Source organism: Salarias fasciatus, chromosome 1 (assembly GCF_902148845.1).
Source record: "Salarias fasciatus chromosome 1, fSalaFa1.1, whole genome shotgun sequence".
NCBI classification, from domain to species: Eukaryota; Metazoa; Chordata; class Actinopteri; order Blenniiformes; family Blenniidae; genus Salarias; species Salarias fasciatus.
The window spans coordinates 6,441,882-6,467,330 of NC_043745.1; the positions used below are offsets into that span (position 1 = coordinate 6,441,882).

Below are 25,449 nucleotides of genomic sequence, written 5' to 3' on the forward strand. Positions count from 1 at the left end.
TTTCTGTCCAGATAGAGGTGGAATATTAGAAAATGGTTTTTGTACTAAATTGTAAATTAATGTATGGAAAATGTGTTTGATGACCTTTTAATACAGAAGACAGACTCAAATGGCCAAAGAGGACATGTTTTCTCTTATTTTTTTTCCCTGCCTGTCTGTTGTGCAGTGCCGAGAGGTGTTTTTGCGTCATTAGATTAATTAGAAAAACAGGCTCCTTCCTTCCTGGTGCTGCTCCGTTGCAGTGTTTTCCTTTTCGATGGACACCCTGCTCTGCTCGCTGGAGGATCACATGTGAAAGGAAAACAGCCAACTCCCACATCTTTCACCACTTTTATTGTCTTTCCAGGATATTTGAAATCACCATAAAGCAATACATAGACCTTTAGCCTAACTCTTCTAATGTGTCACTTTACCGTCCGAGAGTCAGGTTGTCCTAGAAATTGGAAGTAAAGGGATTGGTGGCTGATGTGGAACTCCATCAGCTCAGTCACTGAATGGCTCTTTCTGCTGAACAGTAAGCATAGGCACTTCATTACATGCAACTTGAACGCTGTCTATGCAGAGCGGCAAATACCAGCGGCGGGAAGACCCCAGCGTACGCTGAATTTAAAGACAGGCGAAGCAAAACGATGAGTGTGGCGGTCCGTGCTGCCCCGAGGCGGGACGCCGTGGACGGGACTGGACGCCTGCGAGGACATGCTCCGATAGCAGCAGAATCAAGCATGGCCGCCACCGGGACGGCCCGACGGCCGCAGATCGTCTGTGAATGTTCACCGTGGACACTCAGACAAGCAAATAGAAGTCAGTCGAGTCAGAATTGCTTAGAAAACATACAAAAACATCCGCGTGTGCTTTGCATTGTAGCGACGACTCAAAGGCCTCCTCCGCCGACTCTGCATGTTGTGTGACTTTAAAGGGACGTTCCAGTAATTTGGCATCACAGCTCCAGAAAGTGGGAACGCTGTTAAAGAGACGGGTCGACGTTGAAGCAGAAGAGGTGCAGACACTTTACCCTGAACCCAAGAAACAGGCTCAGGACCCAGGCTCCGGCGTTTCCCCGGTTACAACACACACTTTACAGCCGCTGAAAATGAGGTACGACAGTACCAACTGAATCACATGACTTCTGATTCATCGGTGTGGAATCGGTCATGATGGAGATCAGTGAAGGTAGACCACCGATGCAGCACATGACGCGTAGTCTAGTTTTCAAGTTTAGTAGATTTGAGTAGTGAGATTTGATCCAATGAGCAGTTTAGTCTGTGACCCACACTGGAAACTGAGCAGAGCAAATCAGAACTGTGAAAAGTAAATTTGACTAAATAAACAGTTTTAATGATAAAGATTATTCAATTGGAAGCGGGGATGTTTGGGTTTGAATGGGGGGAAATACAGAATGTGTTGACTTTCTGAGTTTCAAGAAGGGTTAGGATTATCGGATGTTTCTGAACGGGGCAGCATTTGTGCGTCTATTTCAGAAATAGAATTCTTACTCATCTGTTCAGAAATAGCCAAACCTTACCAATAAAAGCAAACGTTGTAATGTAGCTTCAATAGAAAGTGCTACCACGTTAAAATTTGAGGGTAGAGATTTGTCTTGTATTTTTCACAGTAAAGGCAGAACCTGCTCGGTAAAGCCTCTGAGCCGTCCCATTGTTTGTGATTTTGTGGTCTCGGTCTGTAACGACGTAAAGGGAAAGTGCGATCGTCTGATGCCGGCTCCCTCTCGCCATGACTGATTGTGTTTCTCTGAATGTAAGGCAGCGCCAGGGACGACCGAGACGTCTCTGGGCAGACAGAAAAACCCAGCTTCCTGTGCTTTACTCGTGAGCTGTAATAGTAATCCTCCATCAGGGGGATTTCTCCGCCGGCAGACCGGCAGCAGCCTCCACCTCCTCTCTCCTTGTAGTTGTTCCATGTATTGATCAAACGATCTTTACTCATTGTCCTCCGCATGCACCTGGATGTGTTTCATATCTGAGCCTGTTCTGAATGGATTTCTTTGCTCTGAAACAAAGGGAAATGCAGAGTTGTGTGTTTTTGTACCTTTGCGACATCCACGGCAGTGTGAGAACCGTTCTCAGAGTTTGAGCTTCAGAAAGTGCTTTCAGACCATCTCACAGACTTTTACTCTCAGGTGCTCCAACGTTTTAGAAAAACTGAAATGCTTCTACATTATTAAACATTCCTAAATGAGAAAATTCCATTTCCTTTGAATACACCAGTGTGCTTAATGTTTTTGTCTCATTTCAAAGTGGGTAAGTTTGTACTTCCATGCTGCAGAACCCATGAAGAGCCCTCCCACTCCGAGCTCGTCCGCGGTTACAGACGGGAACACACACATGCACTCGCTGCACATGTGTGTTTGTGCGTGTCAGTCGTCCAGGTGCTGCTCCTCCCAGGTGGAGGTGGGGATGGCGCTGTAGGGGTCCATGATGACCTTGGCGCAGCGGATGATCATGGCCATCAGCAGCAGGCAGAGGAAGGCGATGCAGGCCAGAGTCAGACCCTGGTCCACGTCCACGTAGTCCGGCTCCGCGGTGCCCTCCACCTCCATGGCTGCTGGCGTCGGCTGCTGTCCTCGGACCGGCCCACATGCCCCGCTACCATGCTGACGGCCCGACTGCGGAGACACCAGCAGATGACAGAGATTTCAAGAGAAAATGGCCCCAAACAATGAACGCATATCAGATCTATTTATTTCCTCTGTGCCAAAAATTACTCAGTAAACTTACCACTGGAGCATTTCTTTAATCAGCTTTCTGTCTTTTCTGAGAACTCATCCTGCATAAATCTGCAGCTATTAGAAAGACGCGAGCTGCATACTCAGCTTTGGGTTTGTCTCCTCTACGTGAAAAGCAGCGCTGGCTTTAAAGGCTGGTTTGAACTGGCGAAGACGTGAAAACACACATTCAGCATGATTACAGTGAACTGAAAATGTCAGTCAAATGTGGGACAACTCAATCCAGTTTAAGCCCGTTTTATCCGAAATGTCTCAACATGTGCAAAAGAAAAAAAGAAAATCCAAGATTCATTACACAGCGCATGAAAAATAAGTAAAATAAAGATTTGTTAAAGACAGAACTGAAAGTGAGGTTTGACTTGATTTGATTAGAACTTTATTTGGACCAACATTAAACAAAAACTCATCAAATTTATTCAAAACCAGATTCATGGTATTGATATTGATATCACTTTCAATAAAATACTTTGGGTAACTGCCTTTCTGATGATACTATTAAATACATTTCAGATTCATCTGATATTATCTTTATTATATTGTAGTATTTTGTTATAATCGTCCTTTTTACATGTTCTCGTGATATTAGCTAACCTATTTTTATATTTCTTATATTTGCTTTCTGCCTCCTTGGTTCTATGTTTTATAAATTCCCTTTATGGTGTATTTTTCTTTTTATATGCATTCATTAGTCCCTCTGTGATCCACTGAATGTCACTGTATTTTTTTTTTTTTTGATATACTGTTTCATTGGACAGTGTTTATCGTACAACAACATAAATACTCTTAAGAAACCTTCAAAAGCAGGTTGAAATTATGCATCTTTTGGAACTAAAACAGGAATTGCGAACCTGATTTCCTCAGACAGGTCATCCCAGAGTCTGCGGCTGCGAAGCGTCTGGAGCGTCCAGAGTTCAGCCAGGTGGCCTGGAACAGACGAGAGAGCGCCGTCTGAGCATCCTCCTCCATCCTCCAACACAGAAACCACTCCTCTGACGTGAAGATGATGGAAATACATAAATATTCACTCTCTTAGTTTAAACAATTTCTCCAACATCTGCCAAACGTTTGATTTCCACCCCGTTCCTGTTGTTTTGTTTGTGAAATATTCACACACAGTCTTATCGGTGTTATTCACTTCATGTCAGTGGTAACTCAGTGGTAGCTGCCACCCACTGAAGTGATGTCGATTTGACAGAAACCATCACCGTATAGACTGGATCCGTCCCATCTGAAGGCCCAGGACTCATCTGAGGTAAATCCCCAATGCTCCACCTCGGAGGTTTACCTTTCAGCTTCAGGCTTTCAGTTCAAACAGTCATTTCACATAAACTACAATGAAAGGCTCGATTTTAAAGCTGAGTCAAAAGTTCAGTTTCATTTTAATGAGACTGTACTAATCACAGCGCAGGTCTCAACGCACCCGACACGGTCAGGTCAAGACCTAACAGAGAGAATTACAGCGAATTCCTCCTGTGTGAGCTTCGGGCAATGTCAGGCTCGGTGCTGCCATACAGGGAGAAATGCTCGCTCTCTCTCTTGCTCTCTCTGTCTCTCTCTCTCTCCCTCTCTTTTATGGGTTTCTACACTGTTAAACATCAGCCGAGTCGGTCAAACTAGGCTTTTTAGATCCATGCAGGAAACAAAGAAAATGTTGACTTTCTTAACAGCCTTTAAGAAAGTCTTTATTGACTTCAGAATAACTCTGCTGGAAATGAACGCAAGTCAATGCAACTTCAGTAAATACACGATGTGTGTGTGCGTGGGTGCATGTGTGTACCGTGGGTGCTCCATCTCCAGCGTCTTGGCTGCTACAGGAGAGCATCTTTGTGGGCTGGAGAGGCGTAATGTGAAGGTGATCTAACCTCATAAAGCACCATCAATATTCACAATGCATGCAAAGTGTGCGAAAGCCCAGGAATTAAAGTCCTGTTGTTTCACGGTGATTTGTCTTGACTATGGAGCGCCGTAAATCCATGCTCTGCCGCTCGCAGATAAGCTACATCATCCAGAGTGAGGAATTAAAGGGCAGCGCGGAGAGAACAGAACAGCGGTGGTTTTTACCTTCACTCTTTCTGTTTGTCCTTCTGCTTGGAATAAATTAGAACATTAACTGGACCGTGGTGAGGATTAGTCCAACCTGACTGAAGGGAAATGGCAAAACAGATGGTTTGAAGCCAGGTACCAAATTTTCTGCATTCCTGTTTAATCCTATGAATTCACACAGTGATGTTTTCACTGGATGTGGATGATTTCCTAGCCTACAAAGTAACAAACATTCTTAAAATCTTCTGTCCTGAGTCGTCAGAAATAGTCAGAACTGAGTGGTTTTGAGTAGGATGGGACTCAACGAAGCCAGCAGATCCAACAAGACCGTTGGATGTGATGGGAACTCTTGTTTTCAAGGTATTTTTCCTCCAAGCACTCCTCACATTTAACATATTTCAACATCACAAACTTGATTTTTCAACATTGTGGTGCTGATTCGACCAGACAGAAACTTCTTTAATATAACAGCACAGAGTATTCAATAAACCTTAAAAAGTACTGAAACCATTTGGGTAGTTAACCTATGATATCATGCTAAAAACAGAATATTTCCAGTCAACACAGCCACACAGGCTGACAGAGAAGAAGGCAAAACAAACCAGACAACGTCACAAACTAGTTTGAAATCCCGGGCTGGCTATTTCCCGGACTGCAACAAACACAAAGGACAAATTAATTAAGGCTATTATTAATAGGCATTATTTTTGATTCATCCATGTGCGTCATCAATTTTAAATAATAGAAAACAGAATTTTAAAAATCAGAAGCCAAATTTACTACAATGCGTAATCAAAAAACAAAACAAAACCAAACATTTGACAGCTCTCATCTTCAAATATTGCCCGCTGTATTGTTGTCTTGATTTTTTCCATCATTGCAAAACCTGCTAACTGTCTTATGTTTTAAATGAAAATGTTTAGTGGCACGACTTTCCTAAAAACAAAGAAACTCAGAAGACATTAGACAAAATCTGCAACTGGACTCGATTGATTCTATCTCCAAGATGAATGCTGGATGACTTTTATCTTAACGGACCAGGGCTCACGCACACCTTTTGGGAGAAACATGAGATTTGCTGTCTAACAAAAAAAAACACTTCAACAATTTAATGGATAAAGAGAGATGAGGTTTGATAAAACTTTATCAATTTGGTATCTAGACGCTCCACACCTGATGCACTGGGTGAACACGTATAAACTATTACAGATCTGTTAGAGGAGGCAGCTGCACCAGGACCTCCCTGGTATTAAAACAAATCAAGCCTTGTCTGATCCCAGGTCGACCCATCATCAGGGACAATCGCCGCTTTCAGAGCTTCGTCCGGGTATGCAAACTAAGAGCGGCCGAGTCGCAGATAAACAAGTTAGCTCTGTTTAGAGTTAACGGCTCCTGAATGACCAGAGCGTTTCTCCTCTGATGGGCCTTAAAGCCAAGCTGAATCTCTCATCATAGCTGTTTAAATGAGAGGTTATGCGCTTGTCAGGTTTGGTCTAATTAAAACAAACCCTGGTGCGAGTGCTCTGCTGGTGCAACAGGTGGATGTTTAACAAAAGCGTCTTACATTTAAAGTTATTTATTTTTTGAATGACCTGTTTGGGTAAAGCTGGAGAAGCTACACCTGGTGGGGAGTTGGGTGTTACTCGTTATTCTCCAGCCCAGTGCTGCCTACATGACCCTGGCCGTCCTCCGGAGGCCGCTGTTTCTCCTCGCTGATGGACGCTTTTTGAATGTTGGTTCTCACATAAAAACGCCATTTAGTTGCCTTTCTCTTCGTTTGAGGTTTTAACTTAAAGCAATGCATTTTCACTTGAAATGTCATGTAGACGGAGACTAAATGGTCAGGCGGCGTGCGTCAGGAGGGGTGCTGGGACAGATCAGAGGGAGGGACAGCGTTCTAGTGGGTTGGTGAAAGAGAGTGGAAATGGATGTCGAAGGGTTTTAAGAGTTAACAGCATGATTTCCTATGTTGTCTATGTGAAAATGTTTAATGGGACTGGCTTAACTTATGAATTTCATAAATTCAAAAATAGAGTTTATTTGAAATACCAGTTACGAGAAGATTATATTGATAAAAGCTTGATGCGACCAAAGCACTGACAAGTATTTCAAGGATATCAAAGGGAGCTTCTCGATTCTTCACCTCAGCAGAAATTCATATTAAAATGCCCCCAGTTATTAAAATATTCATGTAATTGTTTGAATTTTGCAGATATGAACCCGCATATCCTTCTTTTTTCACAATCACAAATATCCCCGCAGCCTGTCTTTGTTTAAGCTGTTTATGTTGTTTTCAGCTGTTGGTGGGCTTATTTACGAGCTTCAGGTACCAAAATAACAAAGTATTCTGCATGGAAAGTCTGTGATGTGCTGTGAGCTTGGAGACTGGTCTGTCTGTCAAATTCCTCAGAAGTTTTCCCTCGTATTCATAAAACAGTCTGTATTTTCTCAGGATTTGACTTATCAGTCTTCAATGGCAGGCGAGAAATCCCCTTAAAGCCTTCCCTGTTTTCCTCTGGACTAATGTGGCGTTATTACTCAGAGGGGTTTCATTCATCGGCTCCATAAGACAGAAATCGTAATGTATGCAGAAGAAAAAGAAAAATCCGAGGAGCAGTGAAGCTGCTATTGTGTCGAGGGTGATCTATGATAATTGCTTTTCTATGGACTTGTAATTAAACTGATTAATGGGTTTTCAAAATACAGGAATTCTGCTCAAATCACAAGTCAGGGACTCACGAGGCGATTCCCTCCCACTTATGTTTGCACTGAGTGAGGAAACGATGATTCACATGACTGGATGCTTTTCTGAATGTGCTCACAATAATGATCATATCTAGAATTTGAGAGTTTTGTGACTGTTAAGATATAGATAGAGTCATAAAATTCCACTGAGGGATTGAAAGTACAACTATAGACATTACCATAAATCTGTCCAAAACCGATGGTGCAAGACCTGGGGACTGAAATCCACACCTCAAAAACTGAGCGAGGTTCAAAAAGGCACAACGGCTATTCTGGTGTCCAAAAATCAGGTCAGACAGAAAGAGGGCCAAACCCCTCAGCAGAGGCACAAACAGGGCAGGACAGAATGTAAGAACACAGGCAGAACGTCAGAGAAAGCCACCAGGGAGGAACTGACAAGGAAAAGGCTTGCAGAAGGAAACAAGACAAACGGGCACAGGCGAACTCACGCCGCAGCGAGGCAGCCAGCGGTGGAACACACGAGGACCGGCCAGCCGAGGGCAAGCTCTCCATGTGAACTGTGAACCAGAACGATGAAGAATGACCAGAGACAGAGTCTGAACAATGATTTTCAGGTTGTTCAAGTAAAACAAAACAACTGATAGCTCCACAGACTGAGCTCGACGGTCTCCTGACTCTAAAGTTATTGGATAATACAAGCAACATTGGAGCTTCTTCTTCCCATCCAGAGTATATTTGATATCCCGGACTTGTATATTTGCTGGTGCATGGATCCAGAAGAAGAAGTGAAAAAGAGAAAGATTAGGAAAGAGAGTTGGTGCAGCTGAGCGCTGCGGGCTGAGATAAATGCTGTGTGTCAGTGTTATCACTTAAGCTGTAATATATGGTGACAGCCAACCAACAGCCTTTCTATAATTGACTTGGGTGATTAACAAGCTGCACTCTTGGTGAGTACTTTGCACACACACACACACACACACACACGTACAGTGATAAAGGACGTCTCAGGAAGTGGATTTTGAGAGGCGAGTCGTTGAAGTTCAACTCATGGGGGTGAAAAAAATGTGCTTTCCTGCAAATTTTGTTCTTCATTTCCAGTTTTTCTATCACCTGCTTCACAGTTCTGAGTGTTTTCAGTCAAAACCATCCGTGTCTCGTCCTCCAGCGGTCGGCCTTGATCTGAACACATCTCAGCCTCTGACATGATGAGCTTGACTCTGTTTTTACAGCCGTATGCTGTAATGTGGCATTTGGTGACATTTCAACATGAGAATTGATCCAAATCAAGACACTGGTGTTGGAAGTATTGATACTTTGGTATAGATCCACACAGCATTACCACACACACTTATGAATTCAGGTTGGAAACAAACATGAAGACACATAGAGGAAAATATAATGAAATGTCATGAAGAACATGAAATTACACAGCATTCACCCCCCCCTCACATAAAAAGCCTGATGAGTTGGCAGCACTGCTTCATTCAGACTGGTGCTTCTGTAATGTGTCCGGGCAGCTCTGCGTCTGCAGAGAAAGTGAGATGGATCACTCTGAGGAGAGAATAGATTCTTATTTCTTTTCAACATCTGCTGGAGTTCCAGTGACACTGTGTGATACAAACAATAAAATGAGAGAAATGGTGCATTCCTAAGTGGCTGGGTGGGGGGACAGTTTCAGCCGTGACACTGAGAACTCTGTGAGGCAAAAAATACAACAGCGATTGTGCATCTATGTGAGAAACAGCATGTTCAATGATGCACTCTGTAATAAACCAGCTTTCTCACAGTTTCAGTGAAAAAACTCCAGATCTTTTCAGTTTGCAAGGTTAAAAAGCTGCAGTCCTTCCACTGTGTGTCATATAGTCTACATTTATCGATAATATCATTAATATATGTTCAGTTTAATGTTGCTTTGACCTCAGCAAATGTATGTCCTTTTTTCATTTGATTTGTGGATGCAAGGTTTTCTGAACACCTACATTATTGAAGTCATTCATTTATATGCATCCAATTTGGTTTGGATGCATATGTTCTTGATTTTAATAATCATTCTTTGTGCGCCACATTCTTTCTTTCTTCTGTTTCAGTTTTCATTTTCTGTTTTGTATCTTATGTGAATGTTTGTCTTATGATCTCTGTGGTAATGAACTTCAGCAGTGAGCTGGATTAACAAGCATGAAAACTATTATATGAATGAAGTTTGGTTGGATGGCTGGATGGCTGGCTGGTTGATCGCTTGATTGGCTGGTTGGTTATTTTGTTGTTTGGCCGTTTGGTTGGTTGGCGAGGATGTTGCTTGGTTGATTAGTTGGTTGGTTAGTTAGTTGTTTTTGCCCAGTGCTTTCACCACCTGAAATTTCACACACATTTGGTTGTAATTATCTTTTCGTGGCAGTGTTTTCCTTTTGCCTGTGGGCCTGCAGATTATTCCAGTTTTGTTTATTAGCTTTTTCACTCTGGGGACCTTCTCCCACACTGGACTGTTGTTAAGAATCCGGGACTTGGACTGTTGAACAACCTGAGGGCCAAAGCGGCCCCACAAATGAGTTCAGTCTGGATAATCTTCCAAAATGTATTATTTTGTGCATGAACCTTATTGATGGTGAACTTGCATTCACATTAAAACTATATTGTGAAGGTGAAGCTACACAAAGTCATCCAGAATGACGCCTTATTTACACAACACGACAACTTTTGTCAAATTCTGGCTGTGTCTTTGCACGATGCCGTGTTTCTGAGGATGGAAGAAAATGGCACAGAAAAAACAAGTTTTATCCATTTCTTCTGTGAGCAAATTTACAGAAACAAGAAAGAGGATTATGGCCTGAAATGCAAACTACAGCGTTTGTACGGGAATAATCATCAACACAGTCTGAACGTGAAATTTTTGTGGAATGAGGACAAAAAGGGAAGCAGCGGGTTTTAGATGAGTCCAAAGAGGAAGTCTGATCACGATCACATTTCAGATCAGGCTTCTTTCCTGAAGAAGGTTTAAGTTTATTTATGACATTTAAAAAAAAGAAAACTGAGGAGGGATGATGGAAAATTACTGAGTGAAACTCTTTGTCTTGTGTAACTGTCCTGAAATATACTGCAGACTGTAAAAAACTGACATGCTGACCATGAAACTTTCCTGAAGGCAACATTTACTACAGTGAACAACTTTTCGTAGCTGTTCGTATCAGGATATCCTCCGAAAAACATCTTCCTGATGTCCTTGGAACATGAACTCAGACATCCTGCGTCCTGAAGCAGACTCCGTTGGGATTTGCTTTTCAGTTGTGTCTGTTCTTCCATCCTGTTCATGTTCAGCAGCTTGCTGCAGGCAGACCTCAAGACGCCGTTGTTTCTGTTCTTATTTCTTCAGCGAGGAATATGGGAAACAGAAAACGGATCAAATGTGACCATTCCCAAGATAAGTTTGTATTTGTTCAACATTAAAATGAAGTGATATAGGGAATTGTGCCTTGGTCTAGAAGTTTTAAGATATCCTATATCATTCAACGGTTTTTAAAGTTTGGTTATGTTCTTGCTAATTATTGATTTAATTATTTTGCTTTATTTATTTTTTTGCACCTCGTATGAACAATGGCAGCAGCTGTATTGACTTCGTTTGTTGTTGCCTAGAATGTCTGCTGGAGGTTTCCAGGTGCATTTTGCTCTCAGACTTGAATCTGTGTGCCGTCGCTCTGAATGGCGGCTAATTCTTCACGAGGCGTCTGTCAGGACACGGGTCGCGGATCACATGGATCACTCGTATCAAAGCGCTCCGCGCTGTTCAAAGTCAGCCCGGCTCCTTTGGGTGCTGCAGTAATCCGCACCTCCCCCTCCTTTTTTTTTTGTTCGCTTCTGATCCACAGGGTGAGAATTTGTGGCCTGCACTCCCATTCATCACAGCCCATCTGCCAGAGCCAGCCCGGGGAAAGGAAGAGAAACACATGGGGGGGGGGGGGGCTGCTTCAGGAAAGAAAGGGAAACGCCTGGACGAAAGCCTCAGGAGGGATGAGCGAGTGCAGGGGGAAAGATGAAAACATGTCACTAGAGAGAAGTTCTGAGAGCTACAGTTAAATAGTGTTTCCACTTCTCAGGTCTGGAAAACACCCAGAGGTTCTGATTTAAACCAACTGTGCTGAAAAGACTTCAAGTCTGTGTTTCATTCCTGAGTCACAGATCTATACTATCAAATACTTTATTGTTGTTATAGTCAAGCAGACTTTTCAGGAGTTTCTCCTCCAGCTTTTCTGAAAGGTTCTTATTCTCACTCCCTTCAGTCAAACACAAATATTTCCACTTCCTTTTTACATGAACTTTATTTATAATGTACAGAGAATAAATGTTACTTATAAAGTCATAAATAATTTAATGCTTCAAGAAAAGGATGGAAGCATCTAAAGGTCACAGTCATGAGAGCTGAAGCTGGAGAAGGTGATCAAGTTACATGGAAACTGGTTAAATGCTGAGACTTCCTGTTTCTCTTTAAGGAACATTAAAATGATTCCAAAACATGAGTTAGAATATGATTCACCGACCGCCCTCTCCAGCCATGTTTCACACAAGTTTACTGATGATTTGTGTTGGGTGGAGTTTATGCTAAGCAAGTTTTCACAAACAAACCAAACAACCCATTTGTATGTTATCCTTTTAAAAACATTGTCTTGCAGTGCATTGTATAATCTTTTTTACTTTTCTTGAGAGAAGACATTTAAAAGGTATTTTTATTTGATGCTCTCATCACAGCAACCAAAATATAGTGATACTGTATTTTAAAGGACCTATATCATGCAAAATCCACTTTTTTGGGGTTTTTAGCATGCCCCAAAGTTGAATTCCCTTTAAAACCACCCCCAAAATGTTATTTCCTTTCATCCACGCATGTCTGAGTAATCTCTTTCAGTCTGCTGCTCTCTACAGCAGCCCCTCCCTTCGGGGAGAAAACAGCTTGTTTGAAACTCTTCAAACCAAAGTACGTCACAAAGTTGAACTCCTCCCCACCACTCTTCTCCCACCCCACCTCCGCGCAGACAACACGCCCACTCTCCTCTGACCAGCAGCAGCTGATTCGCATTTTCCACTGAGGAGACCCCCCCCCACCCCGCCCCGCAGGTCCCCGGCAATCAGCGTTGCCGCTTTTTGTAGCTCTGATTACGGAGATAAACTTTAACCATCGTTTGAAAGCAACAATCAAGCAAGAGCAAGAGTCTGAAGGGTCTGCGCTTGGCGAGTTTCTAACAGGAAAAGACGTTTTCGCGTGTCTTTGTGTGTAGAGAAGCTAAAGCTGAAGAGCTAAAGCTAACCCTTAGAGACGCTAACGTAGCTCCGATTGGTTGAAGTACGCTGTCAGTCAAAGTCCACAGGGGGAGAGGCGGGATTTTCAGTGAAACGGAGCGTTTTCTCTTCCGGGTTTCAGAATTAACCTCCGAAAATCCTTTATTTAACACAAAATGACTTTTCCTTAGCGCCAAAAATAAACTATTACCATGTTAATGCCAATAATAGGGTTTGGACGAGCTAAAAAAGCATGATACAGGCCCTTTAAACAATGGGAATGCAAACAGTGGATGTAAAATCGGGGGATGGTTTAGAGCCGATAGAGTTCCTATGTTAGTTTTGTTTACATCAACATGTGCCTGTGTGGATTTTTTCTCCAGGTACTTCAGTTCTCCTCAGTAATCCAAAAACAGATGTTTTAAACAGTAGTGCAGCTCCTCCAGAAGAAGCAGTGTAACATTTATCTAAAGTAAAAGCTGTGAGACCGTCTTGAGGCATTTTTTTTTATCAGGAAGTTTTGGGTTCGTACAGCTGAAGCCAATCTCCCTTCACAGAAGGCTGCAGAAGAAAAATACATCTCATTTTATACGGGAGGATGGTGAAGGGTTATCTTCCAAAAAGAAATGTGTGGAACTGCAAGGTGAGTTTGCATCAGTGTCTGATTGCAACGCATTTTTTTTGGGGGGGTGGGGGTGGGGGGGTTGCTGCTGAATTTGAACCAGATCTGCTGAGAGGAAAACATCTTGTTTAGATGACAGACAAGTGGAATGTTTCAGAAAATCTTTTAAGGCAGCAGTTTGATGAATGAGGAGGAGGCTTTGTTGCTACTTTGCAGTGTGTGGATTTCTCCCTGACTTCAGTTTGGAGGTGATGCTGAAATCCCAACACGACAAAAGTGTCCTGGAGCTAAACATGCAGTACAGAAAGTTCTGACTTACTTAAAAGTTACCAGTTCAATTCAATTCAGCTTTATTTATGAAGTGCCAATTACAACATAGTCGTTTCTAGACACTTTCACAGAGAAACCCAACAGATCCACATGAGCAAGCACAAGCGACTGTGGAAAGGAAAAACTCCCCTTTAACAGGAAGAAACCTTTGCAGAACCAGGCTCAGAGGTGGCAGCTTTCTGCTGTTCGGTTGGGGTGAGGAGACAGAAAGAGAAGGAGATAGGACAGACAGCTTCTTGTATCTACATACAATTCATATATAAACACAGAGTACATAGGAAGACAAGAGGAACATTTAAATGTCACCATAAGGTGAAACTTAAATGTTCACTTTGGAAAGGAATGAAGTAAGAAAAAAAATCATATGCTGATGTAAATTTGGTGAGTTTGGCGGTCCTGTCATTGGTCTCATCCATCTATCATCCATCCTGGACCTCAGCCCAGACACGGGCTCAGGACTCAGAGTTCATCCTGGACTCGTCAGACTGTGACAGAGCTAATTCACAGAGACACCAACGAACAAATTTGTCTGTGATTACGGTAATTAGTCTGTCTCTGGATTGTGGGAGGAATCAGGAGTAAACAGAGAAACCTCAAACGATCAACAGGAAACCTGCTGAGAGTGAAGAGAAACTGAAACTCTGCATATGAGGGGTGTCAAACACACTTCAGCTGAAACTGACCAATACAGACCAATGTCATCTGCAGTGGACTGGACCAGCGAAATAATGCTATAAAAACCTTTTAATTTAAACATTAAAGATTTTCCTTGTTGTGGCACAAAGTATATGAGATGAAAATGTCTGTTGAGGGCTGGTTTTGGCCCACGGACCTTAATTTTGACACCATCAATGCCAGGTTGTGTTAATGACTGAAATGTGTGTTTGAGTTTCCAGTTTGTAATGCTGCTACAGATGACTCTACAGATTGATTGAATACAACACACACAGTATTTTCAGTTATTTCTACATTTTCAGTGATCCTCCACATTACACTCAGTTTGTGACATTTAGCTGAGCTCCGGCTGGTGCAGGAGGCTCCGCCATGTTTTCGAGGCGTTCACAGCTCTGTGCACACTGACTGTAGTCACATACGTCCGTCTGCCCGGTGACATTTCAAGCAAGTTGCTCAGCAAAATGAAAGGTCAGAGGCAAAGGAAACGTGGAGCGTAGAGAGTTACAGAGAGGGAATGGAAGGAGGGAATTGTTCCACACATGCAACCAGGTTCTGCAAAATAAACAACACCTAAGTTAGACAGTTAGTTAGATCAGCTAAGACCTCTGAGATTGTTTCTGGGTAACACTTTATTTGAAGCCCCCTGTATAACACATTATAAGTACATTTATAAAGCATTATAATGCCATTATAACACATGTAGCTATAGTTATAAACATAGATGATCACAATGCCAGGACCGAACCCTAACCCTAATCCTATGCTGTATAGTGCTGTATAGAGAGTTATAAAGTATTGTGATCATGTATGAGTGTTTATAACTACTTATAATGTGTTATACCGGGTGCTTAAAGTAAAGTGTTACCTGTTTCTGTTTTGAGTATATTTCCCATGGTCGTATCTTAATAACAAAGTTCAGCCTGCGTACAGGTTGCATCCATCAAAATATGCATCACAAACAGAAAAAGAGCATTTCTCTGGTCTAGAAATCATTTTTAGTGGTATTAATGATGCTTTTTTGTGGCACTGTAGCAGCTTTCATTTGTCACACAGCGACATCTAGTGGCCCAGATGGTATTTTCAGATGGTTTTTGTTACATCAAAGTTCTCTCTCTCATCGTTTCAAGTTGAAAATGCATCATTGTTGTGTTTTGACAGAGAACAATATCTATTGTTTTCTCAGGCGTCAGATATCACGAGCAGCCTCAGGTTGAACTGCTGCGCCCCTGTGAGACCCCTCCTCCTGTTTGCCCCGGTCACTCAGCCCCTTTTGTTTTCTGCCCCGGGCCAAACACAGCTGTGGGAGCAGGGGAGCACAACGACAAGAGCGGCCGTGTAATTCTCACAAACAAGGGCTGAGGTGAACGCTACGGGTGCTTTAATCCATCAGGAGCGTGACAGGTAAAGGCCTGCAGGGAGGCCTGCAGCTCTGCAGCCTTCACATGCATCAGGATCTTGTAAGTGTCACTAAAATTCCTCTTTCATGTTCTGATGGTGACAAGAGACGGTTGTGAGAGTTCACTGAAACTGTAATTGTTGGGTTTGTCGGGCAGCGATTTTTCTGCTGTCCAGATTGGATTGTTAAAGCTCCAGACCCACTTTAGTTCAGACTGTTTACGTTGGAGGAGTCTCCAATCGACCGCGAGGGTCAGACAGCCTCGCACTTACACACCGACAGGCCGGTCAGAGTACTCTGAGGCGACAGCGGAAACCAAAGGTGGTTCAGTCAGAGACGCGTCTCCTTCCACTAATGCCCAGCTGCTGGATGAAATCTGCTCTTTAAAGTTTTGTACAAACTTTGTGATTGTACCAAATATGCTTTAGCAGACCTCTATGTGAGGGGATCAAACAACCAGTGTGAGATTGGAAAACAACTCCTGTGCCCCACAACCTGAACCAATCAAATCGATCCAGAACCCTCTGACATTTTCTCAATTTCAAAATGCTGCAATGCCATTTTAGGAGGCAGTCAGCCATTAAAACTCCAAACAACACAAACACCGGATCAAACAGCAGAAACTTTCACGACAAACAGAAGTTACACATGTACAATTACACAATGAACTAGTGTGCCAAGTCCAGTTCATCCAGCAGCATCTTAGAACAGTACAAGAATATTTTTCATCGTAGAATAGGATTTAAATGCTTTTGCAAAGACCTTGATGCTTTCAGACCTGGTCCAGATCCAGGACAGGGACCCTTGATTGTAATTTATTTGACAAATAACATTTGTTTGCTGCCAGTAAGAGCAAATAGTGGAGTTTATGTCTGGCCTCAGTATCGACTTCCCCGTCCTTCTTTGTCATCGATTCTCATCCGGTGATATATCGCAGAGCTGAAGGCCTCCGTTACCGAAGCGTCTCGATGTAGTCCTGTCTCCAGACGTTATGAGCCGATGCTACGAGCATGCAGTAAGGCGCCGGTCCAACGCTGACTGACTTAAACTGTGGACAGAGCTGCAAACACGGGTCATCCTCATCCCTTCATCCCTTCATTCTCAGCCTTTACCTCCATCATCATTCCACTGCTAGGATTTCAAAGAACCACAGAGAAGTTGTAATAGTTTACAAATGTCATTGGTCATTGGTGAACCTCCCAGGCATGTGGCTGTCAGATGTCCCCCTGGGAGTGACCTCCTGGGGGGACATCAGACTCCCAAACCCCCACAGAGACCTGCCCCTCCATCAGGTCAGTCACCGAAGGTGATCGGACAGTCTTCACAGAGACTACCTGCTCCGTAATATCACCAGCCACCACACGGACCTTCCTTCTGTGAAATTGTGTAGGCTTTTCTGTCAACTTTGGTAATTGTTATTAATTTAAGTATTAATCCGAATTAATGCTTTACTGTATGTTTTGAGACTGATAATAAAGAATATTCTGTCCTAATCTGTTAAACGGGTGGTACCCTGAAGTTATCTGATCCCAATTCCTTTAATAATTAAAGGGGCTGTATCATGCAGAATTCACTTTTTGTATGTTTTAACCTTGTTATATAGTTATGTACTCACCAAAAACACCCCCAAAGCGTTTTTTTTCCTTCGTGCCTGCATGTTTGAGCTTTCCTCATGTTTCAGCTGCTCAGAGAGGCAGCCCCTCCCGCACCCGTGAAAACGCTCTGTTTCCCATGTTCACGTCACACGGAGAAGATGGCTCCCCCGAGCCCCCCCCCCCCCCCCCCCCCCCCCCCCCCCCCCGCCAACACACACACAGGCCCTCGGCAATCAGCGTTGCCGCTTTTTGTAACTCTGATTACGGCTATAAACTTTAACCATCATCTGAAAGCAACAGTCAAGCAAGAGCAAGAGTCTGAAGGGTCTGAAGGGTCTGAAGGGTCTGCGCTTGGTGAGTTTCTAACAGGAAAAGACGTTTTCGTGTGTCTTTGCCGTGTAGAGCTAAAGCTAACCCTTAGAGACGCTAACGAAGCGCTGATTGGTTGAAGTTCGCTGTCAGTCAAAGTCCACAGGGGGAGAGGCGGAATTTTCAGTGAAACAGAGCGTTTTCTCTTCCGGGTTTCAGAATTAGCCCCAGAAAATCTTTTATTTCACACAAAATGACTTTTCCTTAGCGCCAAAAATAAACTATTACCATGTTAATGTCAAAGCTAGGGTTTGGACTAGCTAAAAAAGCATGATACAGCCCCTTTAATAAATGTCTTTTGTAATCAATAACTATTATCCATAACCAAGCTGCCCATAAAGTTGAATTCCAACACTGCTGATGCGCTCAGATAATCCATTCGTCAGACTTCATTCATCCTCATCAACGTTCATTTCATTCATTCCTCCTCACCCTTTACTTAGCCTCCCATGTTTCACTTCCATCCCTCCTCTACTGTCCTCTACAGATATCGATCTGCTTGTCTCATTCCAAATGCCTCATTTCATTGATTCATTCATCCTTTAACCCATTTGTCTCACATTGTTTCATTTCCACCTCTTCTTTCATCCATTCACTGTCCTGCTCCATGCAACATTTGCTTTATCTATTTATCGTCAATCTTCCCGAACGAACACTAATTTCATGCATTCATCCTCATTTCTCCTCTTCTAACAGTCATTCATTCGTTTGTTCCACCCTCACCACTATTCCTCATCTCATTCATTCATCCTCTGCTCCCACTGGCCATCCAACCCTTCTTCCTTTCATCATCATCCTCTCTCCTGTCCTGTGATTAAATAAGATCCCTCACACTGTTTTATTCAGTCTCATCAGTCACTAACTACTCACCAGTTTCATGTATTCATCCTCATTCCTAACCTGCATTGCTTGTCTTAATTCATCCATTCTCACCCTTTATCAACTCTCTTCCCTATTTTTTCCAGTCAATCCATTATGCCTTTATCTTCCTTCGTCTCTTTTATTCAAACATCGTCTCATTACCCTCAATAAAGCATGTTGTGGTATTTGCTTGTGAAAGTTTTTGGGTTGCAGCGCTCGCAAATCGTGTTCCTTTTAGAGGCATAAACTGTAATGAGGACACATGTATGAGGAGAGCAACAGCAAACAGGGTGGGACGCAGTGGGAGCACAACAAACTCCAGAAGTAGTCTGTGACCAACTGACTGGATCCTGAATCAAACATGAGCCTCACATTCATTCTTCTGCATAATGCAGAAACATTTGGTTGCTATTACAGTCTGAGCCCCACTGAAGCTTCAGAAGTGTATTTCATAATTGACTGGCTTACACAACCCCACACTCAACTGCATTACACTTTCTTTCATTGCTCATTAGCATCATGATAAATGGCTGCTCTGAACTTCAATTCCACTGCAATGTTTTTATGAAGGATTTTCCTCCACAGCATCCTTCACTCCATGAATCTGGTCGGTCTCGGTGCCAGCCCTCTCAACCAAGTTATTAAGAGTTTTATGGCTTCAGTAATTTATTGGTTGAAAGTCTATTTCTGGTGGCGAGGTTCAAATGCCGGCTTCCTGCTCTGCACTGAGACAAAAACGACACGTCTGTGGCAAAAATCTGCATACTGAAAGCTGACTCTGACAGACTGTAAACAAGTCGGAGAGACTCTGGTGTGTGTGTGTGTGTGTGTGTGTGTGTGTGTGTGTGTGTGTGTGTGTGTGTGTGTGTGTGTGTGTGTCTGGTTTGGTTTCATGTGGTAGACAGACCGATGAGGCTCTTTAAGGATTCCTGGGTAAACTCAGATTGTCAGTAGCCTCTTACAAAAAGATTAAATGTATACACTGCCAAGGATAAACACACTTAAAATAATACATCTGACATGTATGTATCAATAATATATGCATAAGTAAGAAATTCGGGTCAGGATGGAAAGAATGAGATTGTGGTTCCAGGAGGCTAAAAAAAGGGCGGTGGGCCTCACTCCTCGTGACTGCATGAGGAGTTCAACCATTCTGGAAAGACTCAGTCCTCCACATTAAAGGGACCAGATGATACGGTTCAGGCAGTGACTGGGAACTTCCCTGCAGAAGGAGACCACCGAGGTCAGCTCAACAGGTCACAGCCCAGGAACGTTTTCAAGTGAAAACTCAGATCTTAAAGCTCGTGTCCGGAGTTTTGAAAGAGAGAGGTTTTTTTTTAATCCAACATCTGGAGGTTCCGCCCTCCCTCTGCTTTCATGAGCGACCAAGCCACGCCCCTTTAATTGTGCACGCTATTATCCGTCGGGTGAAAATGAGAGCCTCTGAGTCCTGCAGCATCCTCCATGTTCAGCTGTTTACGGTGGATGTTCAGCAGACAGTGGATATATCCGAGGTAAGCGGGGCGGCTGCTGCAGAGCTAACTCTCCTCTGCCTGGGCGAGCGGCCGTGCTCTCTGGCTGCTCCACACTTTGATTGACAGCGCGACAAGGCGGAAGCTCGAACTCTATTGGCTGACGCTGACCGGCGCTTTTTCGGATAACATGGGGGTCTATGAGAGGAAGGTGGAGCTCATTAATAAATTTTTATATTGCTTTATGCTAATATTATATTGTAGTATCGAACCAGACTGACACATTTAAGCTCTGTTGAAAAATGATACATACGTTGGAAACGAACGGAAAGTCCGGACACGAGCTTTAAGTTGCATTTTGGGTGTCAGTCTCCAGACCCACTGAAAATGCAGTTGTTTTTTTTTAAAACATGACGACTCTATTTTCATGGAAACGAGAGAAAATGCAGGTTTTGTGAAATACTGCTGTGCACATGCTCAACACAGCCGCATTAAATAGTTCTTCTCTATGCTGCAAGTCAATGGACAACAATGTTTTCATTATTGTCATGACTTCCAGCCCATATTCTCCTGGGATCTGGGAGTTTTAGAGTTGAACCATCTGTGACAGCAATCCAACTACGTCATCTGTCCATATGAGTGCTCTCCCATTGTTAATGTTCATTGTTTTCTGAGCATGTGTAATTTCTTTATAGAAACAACCTACAGCACACATTAGTGGCCCGACATAAAAACTACGTGTTTTTACTGTTTCCCAGTAAACACACATCATTTTAAAAGAAAAACTAAAATGCATTTGCACTGTAAACTTTGTCATGTACACATAGTCTAAATTCAAGTCTTGGGTCTCAGAGAAGTTGGGGTTCTCCCAAAAGAGCTGGAGGAAGCTGCAGAAGAAAGAGATGTCTGAGCTTCTCTGTTCTCCAAACTGTCACAAAGGTGGATGAGTGACTGATAACACCATCCATCCATCCATCTTTCCATCCATCCATCCATCCATCCATCACCGTCCATACTGCTCTACCCTGTGCAGGGAGGCGGGGTGCTTTATCCAAGCCCAGCTCGCTGTAGGGGAGGGCAGGTTACACCCTGGACAGCTTACCGGTCCATCATAGGACACACACACAGAAAGGCAAGGCTGGCTGGTGAGGCGAGTGTGTGTGAGTGTGTGTGTGTGTGTGTGTGTGTGTGTGTGTGTGTGAGTGTGTGCTCCTTGAAATTTTAACCCCAAGTCCCAATGGTACAGTAAAGAAAAGATTAACTGTGCAGCTTTGTTCGCCTCATTCATCGGGTAATTTAGCCAATGCTGCAAAGATATTGATGCCCCGGAGAAGGGTATTAACCTGCTTTCAAACCTTTTCCCCTCCGGTGTGGAGAGAGGACGCCACAACACTTTCATTTTACGACACAGACTGAAGTTCGGGATAAAAGACGTCGACCTCTCACTAGATCTCGGGGACGAGACTCGCAGCTGACTTGACGGGCGCTGGTACGCACAAGGCCGAGCGCGCCGAGTTTACCGGGGAGTGAAATTTCCAGTGATAAAAGGATTTTACTGCAGATTCACAGGTACAGCAGGTACAGCCGACGGGTGAAACTCGATCATTAAAGTGATCCTTTAAATCAAAAAACTGCACTGGGGACAGAACTTATCTGCCATGTTCCTCTGACCATCCTCTCTCATTTCTCTTATCATTCAGAAGTCACAGGCCGCCCCGCAGAGGGCAGAAGCTCCAACAGAGAATGTGCACACGCTGCCATCCAGGTTTCCCATAAGTCACTGTGCTGTTTGAAAGTCAAGAGGAGGCAGAAGTGTAATGAGGCGAGAGACGTCACAGGGGTGGGGGCACCAAAGATTCATGGGGGTTGTGAAGGGTATCTTTTTTTTTTTTCTTAAAAATATGTGACTTGGCATTTAATGAAATTATTTCACAAAATCTTTCAGTTTAAGTGTACACGAAAAGTGTATTATTATGTGCGATATACACAAAGGTGTATTGGCAAAAGACAAAAAATAGTAAAAGAGAGAGATGAATTGCTCCAAAAGGAACAAAGTGTGCACCAAGAGAGTTTTAAAGAATGAGGCTTCATGGAAACAATAGATAAAATCGAGCTGAGCGCATCTTTTGGGGTTAAAGTTTGAAACTGTGAACAAGCTGAAGCAGCAGCAGACCAGCAAACCCCGAGACGAACCGGAAACCCAAATTCATTCTCTGCTGAGAAAAGGAACAGATAATGTACTGGATGACTTTCCTACAGGATCTCTCGTCACAGTTTTCCAGTTTGCTTCAGACTTTTTTGAATAAGCCTTGCACGAGCAGAGAAGACTGTTTTTTTCTAGGTTGTGCTGTTCTTTGCAGGATGCAACATTAACTTCCATTTGGGAATTGCACCGTTAGCCGTAGTTTGTGGAACTGTCCCATCTCTCAGTGTCCAGCAGACGATGGCGCCTGTTGTAAATGAAGCGCTGTGATGAGCAGCATCACGTTTTGATCTTCAGCCTTGTGAGACTTCATGATATTTCCTCTACAAGCTATTTCCAGCTGTTTTATGTTGAGAATATTTTTTGTGACAGTTTTTGGATGAGGTTTGGTGCAGATTGCCTTTGTAATTTAAATCCAGCCATTTTAATTAGATCCATTTGTTATCACTGTTTGAACGTCAAATCCCTGATATTTTTAAGTTGTCACCTTCGCGTGGGTCAGTTTAATGATGTTAATGAGTTTTTCATTCATTTAGATCAGAGAAGCAGGTTCTTCTGGCTAGAGAGGTCTAGACTAGGAGCCATCCATACATCCATCTACTGTTCCGCTTTACGGTTCCAGGTACTGACTAAGATCATCTGGACATCTCTTCAAACACCCTCAGAGGACAAGCATGCGGTTTCAAGCACAGGGAGAACATGCAGATTTCACAGAACCGGTCTTCCTCATGCCCAGCTACACTATGAACCTGCTTTTGAAATCGCGAGTGTGAAAATAGTCCCTGCTTCTGATGAGCGTCTACCTGGAGGCTGCTGTGAATAACTGTACTTCTTGTCCAGATATTTTTCAGATTGTTGGCACTGATTTTAGTTTTATTTACTGAGGAGTCTCTCTGATGTTTCTGCTGTAATGAAATAGATGTTTATCATTCCTGATGAAAAGCAGTGAGAGTTTTTGACAGCTCTCAGCTGGCAGAGCAACATGAACAGAGTAAATACACTTAATAAAACATGAAGATCACCGTGTTTTGGCTGCTCCCTCCAGGGGTCACCACGGCACGTCGTGTGATCCGCATGTTTGATTTGAGACCAAGTTTTACTATAAACACTCCTCCTGATGCAACATGAAGGGTTGGGAGTTCGCTGCCTTGCTCAGGGATCCACAGTCGGCACCCACTGGTAAAAGGATTCAATCCGGCCAGCTTTCGATTACAAGCAGCGATCCAGAGAATACATTCAAGAACATAAAGTGTAAACCAGAATTAAAAGGTTGAGAATTATTGCTTTTACCAGGTAATTTATCTCTTTAGTGTTTAAAGCTCATTGGAAAGAACTCGTCTGGTTGTTTTTCATGAATAGTTTCTGAATATTTTGATAAACCATATTTTCTCTCTACGCACGTCTTTAAGTTTATCGCTGAAGAACAAACACTGAAAGAAATGCGAAATTAAAAGTAGAAGCAGATCAATATTTCCCAGCATGCCCTTCTCCATGATATTTTTGATGCTAATGCTGAAGCGATTTTGGTGAAGATATAATCAAACATACAAATTGAAGGTGTGATCGGAAGGTCTAGCATTTTCACTTTGCTTTGAATCGTCTTAGAATGTGAAATAGGAACGTTTTTTTAAATTGAGCTGCTCATCATAAAGAAAAGCATGTGTGTTATCACAGCTATAGTTTAGCATCATGCTAAGCTAAAGCATGCTTATCCGACTGGTGAAGGTCTCTAGTCCACATGACCTCTATTGGATTTAATCAAACTTATGTCAACTCATTGAGGAAGAGTCCAATTTATTAATATGTACAAATGCACCAACTTTAAGTATCATCTTGTTTCACCTAAAGTGGTGTGAATAATTAAAACCTTCTGCTCAACCTGCATATAGATCATTTTACTATATTACTGAAGCTGAAAATTAGAATTAAATCATTTCTTCCAAGAAGCAGAAAGTTAAAAAAAGCTGCATATATCTTAGTTCTCTGATCTGTTTTCTAACATGTTACAACTGAGCAAACAAGAGAAAGACTTCACAGATAGTCCAATATTAGTTTTAAAAAAGGTTCTAACCTCAAAACACAGCTTCTCTCACATCAGCCACACTTGTTAAAGCCTCTTTCTACAAGAAAAGCCTCACCCAGTCACAACAGAACCAGCATTTTCATCCAGCAGAGCCTTTTCTACAGTATCCTCCACCTTTTCCAGAAGTGCACTGTAAAAATACAGAAAAGCAGCAAGCCAGAGACGGACACGGTCGCTCTCCTTACCTGCTCCCCTCACATCCTGCACAGCAGCCGGAGGCAGGACGGCTGCCGGTCTGCGCCGCGGAGACGAGGTGAGCAGTCGGTGGAGGATGGCAGGTTAATGGAGAGGCAGGATGGAGGGAGGGCGGCTGAGATGATGGGGCCAGATGGATGGAAAGCTGGGGGAAAGAGTCACTGGTGGCTGCTGCATCTTCTCTCTGCATACTGAGCCCCACAAACAGGGCAGAGCAGAGAGCTGCACACACCCATACTCCACTCTCACACTCAGTGTGTGCTGCTGCCTGTGTGTGTGCGTGCGTGTGTGTAAGATGCAGCAAGTGTGTGTGGCAACATGTTGGTTTAGCTGCCAGCGGAGGGTGTGAAATACCTGTCATGCCATGAAGACCTGTGGGCTTTCAAACCTGAGTCACTCACGTCTAAGGACAAGATCAATGACACATTTTACTTATTGTTATAATTACTGTCTTTCATGACTGCTGGCAGTGTTAAAACACTAAAACAGATCATTCTGAGGCCTGGTTTACACCAGAACGACTGACTGGAAAGAGCATTGCTTTTCTAGTTTTGTTTCACAAAAGTTTAACATTTAAATGGAAGAAAAATTCAGTATTTTTGATGTCTCTTTTTTTCAATCGAACCATGCTAGTATGTGCACAGAGAAAAGCAGAATATAACATCTGAGCACCTTTTAGCCATCCTCTTCAGCTGTCCTACACACTTTGTTTTTCCTATGTGAAAGAGATGTGTCTCCACTTATGCAGACGATGCTTTGGTATATGTTTGTTGATGAAGAAAGGCTAAAAAAGTTGTTGCTGTTGGAGGACATTTATACGCAACACTATTGTTGAGTAAACAAAAAGCCAAGACTTTGTTGTACCAACAGAGTTTAGGTCAGTGTTGTAAT

General features: G+C 43.0%; 1 protein-coding gene across 1 annotated transcript; it reads right to left on the reverse strand.

Annotated features, from left to right (window-relative positions):
• Positions 1-379: 379 nt before the first annotated feature.
• ctxnd1 (cortexin domain containing 1) lies at positions 380-24,751 on the reverse strand. The gene is made up of 3 exons (XM_030092154.1): positions 24,549-24,751; positions 3,592-3,667; positions 380-2,623 (listed from the first exon to the last, which is right to left on the reverse strand). The coding sequence occupies exon 3, from the start codon at positions 2,555-2,557 to the stop codon at positions 2,375-2,377; it is 183 nt and encodes a 60-aa protein (XP_029948014.1). The 5' UTR covers positions 2,558-2,623; positions 3,592-3,667; positions 24,549-24,751; the 3' UTR covers positions 380-2,374.
• Positions 24,752-25,449: the final 698 nt, after the last annotated feature.

What these genes read in the sequence shown, in the direction of transcription:
- ctxnd1 (XM_030092154.1), bottom strand. Translation starts at nt 2,557, where the DNA reads ATGGAGGTGGAGGGCACCGCGGAGCCGGACTACGTGGACGTGGACCAG.